General features: G+C 42.8%; 1 protein-coding gene across 1 annotated transcript; it reads left to right on the forward strand.

Annotated features, from left to right (window-relative positions):
• Window positions 1-956: 956 nt before the first annotated feature.
• Window positions 957-9,242, forward strand: LOC124864914 (chromobox protein homolog 2-like). Its single transcript, XM_047359865.1, has 5 exons — window positions 957-1,070; window positions 1,181-1,224; window positions 4,599-4,664; window positions 7,560-7,629; window positions 7,705-9,242. The coding sequence occupies exons 1-5, from the start codon at window positions 999-1,001 to the stop codon at window positions 9,046-9,048; spliced, it is 1,596 nt and encodes a 531-aa protein (XP_047215821.1). The 5' UTR covers window positions 957-998; the 3' UTR covers window positions 9,049-9,242.
• The last annotated feature ends 321 nt before the right edge of the window (window positions 9,243-9,563 follow it).

A 9,563-nucleotide genomic window follows, 5' to 3' on the forward strand; every position in this document is an offset into this window, starting at 1 on the left:
AAGAAGCCTCTGACTGAAGACACTTTGGTGTTGTAAGACAGTCTCATGAAGAGGATGCTCAGGGTTCTCCATAATGTTCTTCATTTTATGAAGAATCCTTCTTTCCACAATGATCTCCAGAGGTTCCAGAGGAGTCCCCAGAACAGAGCCAGCCTTCTTTATCAGCTTGTTGAGCTTTTTTAAGTCTCTGGCTCTGATGCTGCTTCCCCAGCAGATGATGGTAGAAGAGATCACACTCTCCACAACAGACTTAGAGAAGATATGCAGCATCTTGCTGGAAACACTGAAGGTCCTAAGCTTCCTCAAGAAGTACAGTCTGCTCTGTCCCTTCTTGTAGATGGCTTCACAGTTGCATCTCCACTCTAGTCTGTTGTCCAGGTGAACACCGAGGTATTTATACTCCTTCACTTCTTCTCCCAAGATGGAAATAGTGTTTGACATATTCGTGTTTCTCTTAAAATCTACAACGCTCCCTGCCACAAAGACAAATGGTTCAGAAATTTGCTTGAGAAGCACCACAACGGGCCTTGGTGTTGACTTGGACTTGAATTGATTGTTTCTGGACTAATAAATGGTAATTGGACTGCAGTTGTAAAATGCTTTATCAAATCCCAGAGACCCCAAAGCCACTCATTCATATGCTGAGAGTGGTGAGCAACACAGAAGTGAGGCTGCCATACAAAAGGTGCCACCGAGCCCTCTGTCCACCATGGCAAGGTGGGTGAAGTGTCTTGCCCAAAGCGCTCAGCTCCTCCATGATCCATGTCTGATCCATGACTCAAATTATCTGCTGCTAACACCTTCAAGGTAGTCCAAGCTGTTCTATCCACAAAAGGGGAACCAAGTGGTCATAATTGTAACGTACAGTATTTCTACATTGACCATTTTACATATCAACAGCTTTTATTCTGAAGGCGCCACAACGAACATCCGGTGGTGTCCCATCGCGCCTCTGATTGGCTGCTGAGGAAGCCTCCGTTTTGTGGGTGAAGGCAGTCATGGAGGAGCTGAGCGCCGTGGGAGAGCAGGTTTTTGATGCCGAGTGCATTTTGAACAAACGACTCAGAAAGGTGGGCCCCCTTGAAACAACGTCTTACTTTTCGTTCCGCGGTTTTCATCCTCCGGCGGCTGCTCACTAACGTTTCCCTCCGCTGTGGCTGTTTTTCCGCTCTTGTTTCAGGGAAAGTTGGAGTTTCTGGTGAAGTGGAGGGGATGGTCATCCAAGTAAGTGCAAGTGGCGCTGCTCAGCCCGAACAATGAAAACAACACCAACGTGTCTGATAGGAGCCTGCTGCCTGCATCAGAACCGAACCCTTACCTTTTTTTTCCAGTCCAAAGCACCGAGTCAGAACCAGAAGAACACTTCAGACTTGAGCTTTGCGTTTCGGCATTGTTTATTTATACCTTCCTAGTTGCTTCTTTTGTTCAGAAATCCAGATTTTTCTGTGCAACATTAAACTGATTCAGCTTCAGCTCTTTACAGACAGCCACAAACAGTGATTTTATTACCCGTTAAGATGTATTTTGCACATAGATCACCCAGGCTGGCGATAGCTTCAAAAATCACATCTATACCTACTTTATACAGCGTTATATCAGGTTATAACAGGAAATGTTAGTTTTTTCTCTCTTGTTGCTCCTTCCATGTCACTTGCCATCAGTAATCCTCCATCAGTGCACACTGTTGCCTGCCAGCTCCGTGGCTTTCTGTTGGGACCACATCCTTTGTGTGTTGGCAGAGGGTGGGGGTGGATTATTTCTCTGACTGCTGATCAGAATAGACTGTTCACTTCCAGGGATAAAGAGAAAGCTCATTGCAGATCAGTTTTCCGCTAGCTTCGGTGTATTGATCAGCTCCTTTGACTCATAATAGGGCTCATAAATGCAGCCAGGCTGAGGAAGGAAACCTGCAGGTGCCTTAAAAACTGCTGCACCAAAAAGAAGTGCAGCTAGAGATCAAAATCGGGTAATTTTCCCTTAATTTGAAGGTTAAATTCTGAAATGGGTGCGTTTTAAAGTCATTAAAGCCAAGAGCTTCCACCATTTTCAGTGTTCAATCATCAACTATGCTCTTTTTCTTAGTTTAAACAGCTTGCATCATGTTTACAAATGTTCCTTCAGGTTTGTGGCTTAAACTTCAGTCCAAAAGATGTGTAAAGATACATCTAAGAAAAGTAGGGATAGCAAAATCTTGAGCTTGAAGATGAGTTAATAAAGTTGAGATTTCTATGGGAACTTGTCTGGTAAGGAAGAAAAGGTCGTCTGAGAACAGTAGCTTGTGAGACCTAACAAACCAACACCCTACCCGGTGATTTAAAAGCCCTCTGTGTTGAGAACAGTCTGTGTGTAATTCACCCCAGCAGAGAGTGGAAGCTGATTAAAAATAAAACTACTAATTCTGGAAGCTTCAAGGCAGGCCTGTAATTTCTGCTCCAGTTCTGACCAGCATCGTTACGCTGGATTTGCACAGACATGTATGAGGAAGATGTCACCTGAATAATCAGTGAGCCATGCAGGTTTGACTTTTCTGCACATGATGTTTTACTCGTCAGGCTGTACCTTGGAAGCCTGCTGATGCTTTAATGTCGGCCAGAGTTGTAATCAGCAGATTTGACCTGTTCAGCTCTAGTAGGTGATTTAGGTCAGATTCCTAAAAAACTGTTCGTTTGTTTCTGCTATTCATCAAATGCATCAAAACTAGAAACTCCCACCATTCAGTCTATTAATGTGTTAACCAGGAGGATTTACTTTAACTGAACCTTTGAGTTTCTAAAACTCAGATAAAAGTTAGGGACATATGTTGAAATTGGTATTGACCTCATCTATGTGTTTCTTAGTAAATCTATTTTTAATGAGCCTGTTGGTAGAATATTTGGCCCAAATGTCTCAAATCAACACCCGGGTCCCATCCTGCTGGTAGATTTTATGTACCGGAGTCTTAAAACTGTTCAATATCCAAAATGCAAAGGACAGCTTGGATGCAACATTTGATTGGATGTTATAATTCCAAGTGCATTCATGCTCAGCAAATAGAGAATATATTTGGTCAGTTGGATGGACTCTAATTGCCCTTAATGCCCACATCGGGCGGCAGTGGTAGGAGTTCGTCCTGTAATGGTGGGTTGTCGGTTCGAACCCCCGCTCTCTCTGTCTCAGTCGTTGTGTCTTTGGGCATTCAATTTCACCTGCCTTGCCTGCTGATGGTGGTCAGAGGGCTCAGTGGCGCCTGTGTATGGCAGCCTCACTTCTGTCAGTCTTGCCCCAGGGCAGCTGTGGCTACACCACTGTCCGTGTGTGAATGGGTGGATGACTGAGTGTAGTGTGAAGCGCTTCGGGGTCTTTGGGGACTTGATAAAGCGCTATACAAATGCAGGCCATTTACCATTTGTCTTTAGTGGATAAGATGCTAAAACTGTCAGAGTCGTAGGGACATTATGTAATGGTAGAAAAAGAAAAGTGTCAGAAAAAATTTGGTTAACTGGAATCGGTATCATCATAGTATCGCAGTTACGTGTTCTCCTGATATCGTGCAGCTCTAAAAAACACATTTCCTTACAGTTGCCTCTGAGAAGGAAATAGAAAATTACTGGAAATCTTTGGTTGTCACAGCAGGTATGTAACGTCTCCCCAGAGCAGTACGAACTGACGCAGGATTGGTAGGAAATGTCCTGTCCCAGATGTCTGTACCAGGTTCAAAGTGACCGAACTGCAAAGGTACGAAGGGGAAAAACGAGCAACATCCCTGAAAATCTGCAAAAGCCTTTTAAAGTCGATAAGCAGAAAATGATATTTTAGCCGGTTAGGACAAAGACACCTGAAAGTTGATTTTGATGCCATATAAGGCTTTTAAAAAGTTAGGAAAGAGGCAGATGTACAACCGAGTTTCATAACTTCTCTAGAGCCGTTATTTATATCGGACCATTCATACACGAGTACACCAGAAGGAGAAGAAGAGTACAATAAAATGTAAGAAATACATCAGTTGATTAAGCATTACATAAGGGCAAGGAAGAAATAAAATGCTAATTTAAATGGAATCCCTCAGAACCGATCAAGTAAACTTAATAAATGTCTTTTTGGAAGAAATTAAGGAAAGCTTCTAGTCCTGGAGGACATTCCTGCCTAATGTTTGCTCAGCAGCTGGATGGTTTTAGGTTTGATGGTCAAAACATCTGGATTGTTGGTCCAACAGTTGGCACCTTCACGTTTTAGAGCTTTGTTCTAGTTTGCTCTTGCAGATCAGGACCCGATAACACATAATAATATGGATATTTTGGATATTGTGCTTTTGACGGTTCTGGCTAAATATTTTATTGTTATGGTACCAGGAAGATTTTCAGAAATCCTGCTGAGCTTTAGTATAAAATGATCGTTTCCTGTTAGGAAATCCTGCCAATGACTTTCAGCCAGTCATTAAAGAACCCGTCTCTCTCTGTCAGGCAGGGTCCAGGTTACCCAAACCCAGTTTGTGGCTGCTTGAACAATAGACTCCTCTGTTTCTGGATCAAGAGCCTCTTATATTGAACATGGGATCAGAGAACATGGAGGTTCCTTGAACCCGACTGGACCAGACTTTGATCACTTTCTATATTTTTCAGACACAACAGCTGGGAGCCACAGGAGAACATTCTTGACCCGAGACTGTTGGCTGCGTTCAATAAAAAGTAAGTTTCTGTATTTAAATAAATCATGTCAGAAGTAGCTGTAAAACTATTGTCTTTGTACTTTAAAGAGTACCAAAAGATATTTGGGTTTTTGTAACATGGAGATCATAGTGTAAATTCTTTTCTTGGTAAGGCGAGTTTAAAGAGCATTCACACAGAAGGTATGGCTGTACAGAAAAAATTAAAAACAGAGGTTTAAAGAAATATTTGAAACCATAAAATTAAATTAAAATAAATAAATGGTTAAAACATGGTAAACAAAAAGTGATTATATTATTTGACCTTTAAGGGAAAGCTGCAGTAAAGGGGTCTGATTTAAAGGAACCAACAATTTCTGATCATCTCAGGTTTTCAGGCTGTTGCAGATCCGAGGAGCATAGAAGCTAAATGCTGCCTCATCTTGTTTGGTTCTGGTTCTGGGAACACAGAGTGAAGATGTCTCTGAGGACCTGAGGGGTCTGCATGGTTCATATCTGACCAGAAACTCTGAATGCAGTCAGTGTCTCAGCGACCCATAGCAGAGGGAAACCTGATATGATTCTATTTCTGTAGTTGATCAGGACTCTGGCTGCAGCTGCTTGATTAATAATTTAATCTACCAAAAATCAAAGTATGCATCCATTTTTTTCGGTTTTACTGTCATTCTGCCAGTGTTTTTTTAGATGGCTGATGTAGTTATACACAGAGTGTTTAACATTTAACGCTGACAACATAATTACACCCTGGTTTGTCGTGCAGTTTGTGGTCTTATTTCCAGACATCTAACACACAACAAATATAAAACCTACAATCAGGCGTGGTCCGGTGTGACATTCTGCCGTTATGATAACCTTAAGCAAACACGTCACGGTATTATGATTACAGCTCGGAAATGTGTTTTCTCGAAATGCCTTTATTCAAAAACAGAAAATGTTTCCATAAAACAATTGTTTATTTTTAAACATACATACAGAACATGGAACAGAAGAAATATGTATTTAAAATAAAAATGTATTAATACCGGATTTCTTTTTAAATTAAAAAAAATGCAGGCAGGAACTTAAAACTGAATCTCCAACTTATAAACGTGTGTATACATAATGCGCTACTTTCGCCTTTCCCTCAAGACTAATCAAATACACAATCCAACAACTCCAAAACGCTCTCACAGACAAGTCATGACCAGCGCGATCACCAAGCTGTGTACCTCAGTAACATGGTGATTGTATTTGTTTTACTAACGCCAGACGCTAAAGGCGGCGCGTTTATTTCAAAACAGCATTAACTTTACCTTGATGGGAGGTGCTCCTGTAGATGCTCCTGTAGATGCTCCTGTAGATGCTCCTGTAGATGCTCCTGTATATGCTCCTGTAGATGCTCCTGTAGATGCTCCTGTAGATGCTCCTGTATATGCTCCTGTAGATGCTCCTGTATATGCTCCTGTAGATGCTCCTGTAGATGCTCCTGTAGATGCTCCTGTAGATGTTCCTGTAGATGCTCCTGTAGATGCTCCTGTAGATGCTCCTGTAGATGCTCCTGTAGATGCTCCTGTAGATGCTCTATCATGTTAGATATGTTGTGATAGATGTTTACTGTCACTCTCTACTAGAATGCTTCTTACGTAGGGCAACCTTCTTCCTCTAAGCCGTTGCCGTCCGTCTTTTTACGGTAGCCGAAGTATTCCCGTACAGTGGGGAGAACAAGTATTTGATACAAATTACAAACTGAATGCAAATTAATTACTTCCAAATCACACAATGTGTTTTTCTGGATTTTTGTTTTAAATTCTGTCACTTACAGTTGAAGAGTACCTATGATAAAAATTATAGACTTCTAGATGGTTTGCAAGTTGGAAAACCTGCAAAATCTGCAGTGTATCAAATACTTGTTTTCCCCACTGTATGGCTGCTCGCCTCCCTCAGCCATCATACATCCTGCAGAGCTGCTATACAGGACTACGTGGAGGGGGGGTTATGATACTGCAGCTGCACACGAACTGAGTGATTTGACCTTTGCTTCCTCTCTGACAGCAAGACATAAAAAAAAAATGCTTATATCCAGGAAAAGTATGACCGGAAATTGTGGAGGTTTTGAAACTGACTTTCATAAAGTTGTAGAACCGTGAACGTGGTAACCAACCTATGCCTACCTACAATGTAGTTTAAAACAGAAGAAATGAGTCGTGATCTCTACCCTCGTTAAGATTTTTGGGACCAAAAAAATTATTTAGTCCTTTCTACATTATTTTGGAGGAAATTCGGATTACTCAAAGATATTATGAACCCACTGACTATTTGACTGCAGTGGACTCTGGTCATGTGGTGACACAGAAACGTAAAGTTTTGTGGTATCAGTCTACATATGGTAAGAGATGTAGTACTCCATAATCTAAATTAGGGAAGCATTCAGATGATAAATAAAGGTGGCCTTAGAATAGAGCCTTGGGGAACCCCACATGACACAAAGTTGTTCCTAAACCAGTTTGGCCCAATACTAAACAATCTCAAACACTTTTCCAGTCTTTCAATCAGTACGTCACGATCAGCTGAGTCCAGTAAAACCAGGACTGAAGTTTTTGGTGCATAAAAGCCTTTACTGGGGCCGTCCTGTGGTTTGGTCGAAAATCTGATAGCAAAGTCTGAAAGAGATTTTTTTAATCAAAAAGAAGGAAATATGTTGACAAACTGCCTTTTCAATCATTCTTGCCATAATGTTCGGTTCAGGTGCAAAACAGCCAAGGAAAGTTTAAAAACCTCGTGGAACCATATGACGGCAGCAGGTCGTGGGTTTCAGGGCACGACGTTTGTCAGATACACAGTCCAATAGTTTGAAATAATGCAGATACACCGAAGGTTCTGGAGGAGGACAGGAGACGAACCCAGTTAACTGCTCAATTTTAACTATTTTCCTCACCAGAGAACAAGAAAAGGAGCTTCTGATGCTTAAAAGACGCAAAAGACCCAGAGGACGACCCCGAAAGATCATAGTAAGTACAAAGCATAGCAGAACCTTCTCTCTGGACCTATAATGGACCATTTAACATTTGCTTTTGAAATTCTAGGAAAATATACCGGAACCCCAAAAATCAAGCAGCTCTTCATCTGCCTCATCCTCATTGTCCTCAGACTCCTCATCCTCGTGCTCCTCTTCTTCTTCATCATCAGATGATGAAGATGAGGGTGATGACAGCCACGTCAAACAGGCAAGCCCAACTGTCAGGCCGCGAGAGCTACATCCCGTCCCTCAGAAGAAAGCACAGATTGTCATGGCAAAGCAGGAGCCCCCAAGGAAACAAAGCAGGAAGCCCCCCCCTCCTGAAGCAAAGGAGTTTCAGCAGAACAAAGGTCCACGCAAAATCCTGAAGACCCCCAAAGAGACGGATCTTCCAGGAGCGATCAAGAAGCCAGTTCATCCAGCGAGCTTCACCTTCATGGGTTTCCACCGCAGCTCAGCCAAAGATACGGTGGCTGGTCAGTACAGGAGCCCACTGACCCAGGGTGGGGTGGTCAAAAATCCCATCAGCTCTGCTGGATCTGGCAGGTCATCAGTCCAGAGCTCGTCTCTGCCCCTGAAGTCCAACCAGAGCAGAAATGCAACTGAGGGAAAACTGTCCATCTCCAGCATGAACAGTGGCACAAGTCTTGATTTGAAAACAGCTGCTTGTAAATCCAAAGGGGTAGCTGCTCTGAATCTGAATACCTCCAAACATCCAGTTCAAGGAACCACTCCGCATACTTTAAGCCCACCTGGTGGACAAAAGAAGCCACAATCCCTTGGGTCCGTAATGCAGCGGGTACCCAGTACTAAAGCAGGGGCTTCCCAGCGTTCTAAGAACACCTCCTCCAATCAAGGTTCAAGTCTTCAACCTCTCAACCTTCAGAATAAACAGTCTCAAATCCGTGATGCTCCTGGAAGTGGCTCTACAGCAGTAACAGGTCTGAGAAATCCAGCCTTCCCTGCAAGAAAGACCAGTGTCACACAAAATCTGGAGACAGATGCCAATAAAGCTCCTGTGACCTCTGGCAGACTGCCTGCCAGGAAACCCCAGCCAGGAGGAGACAAGTTCAGAGAGATCACTGACATCCAGACCACCAAGGTCCAAGGCCGATCGGACAAGTCTTGCCCAGACATCCAGAACCCCCAGGAGAGAACAGCCACTAAAGGCAGCAAGAAAGCCAAAATGACCGACATGAGCACTGGAGAAGAGGAGAGCAGCTCGGACTCGGATCACGATTCTTCATACGCTGGGCAGGGTCACCCGATGGTGGGCCAAAACCAGGACTGGAAGCCCACACGCAGTCTGATCGAACACGTGTTTGTGACCGATGTCACCGCTAATCTTGTCACCGTTACAGTCAAAGAGTCACCGACCAGCGTGGGCTTCTTCAGCATTCGCAACTACTGACAGACAGTCTGATTAGGTTTGGGCTCCAACAGGGTTCATTCAACTCATCTTATATTAGTCCAGCTGAATTTTAGATGCAAACAATAAAGATAGTCAGTTATTGATTGTAATTATTTATTTTGTCATATGTATAAAGAAAAGGTGCATTTTGGCCTCACCTGGTGGTCGCAGAGAAATAAATGTTTTTCCACTTCTGTTTTGTTACTGAGGTTGTGAAGGAGAGAATCCACTGAATATATTCAGGTACAGAGTCCATGTGATCATCAACCAGAAAGGTTGAGATTCTGTACAAAGGTTAGTAGCAGTAGTTATCTTACCTGCAGAGATCAGCTCTTTTCTACAGTTCCAGATAGTTTTAGTGCCAACAGCCAATCATAGCAGGGCCCAAACACAATGTTAAAAGGAGTCCAACCTCAAACATGTACCAGTACATGAAGATGCTCCAATATCACATCTGTTCAGATATAGTCATAATTATTCCACAAAATGTAATGTCGCTTTGGGGCAAATACATT

This window comes from Girardinichthys multiradiatus, chromosome Y, assembly GCF_021462225.1.
Source record: "Girardinichthys multiradiatus isolate DD_20200921_A chromosome Y, DD_fGirMul_XY1, whole genome shotgun sequence".
Lineage (NCBI taxonomy): Eukaryota > Metazoa > Chordata > Actinopteri > Cyprinodontiformes > Goodeidae > Girardinichthys > Girardinichthys multiradiatus.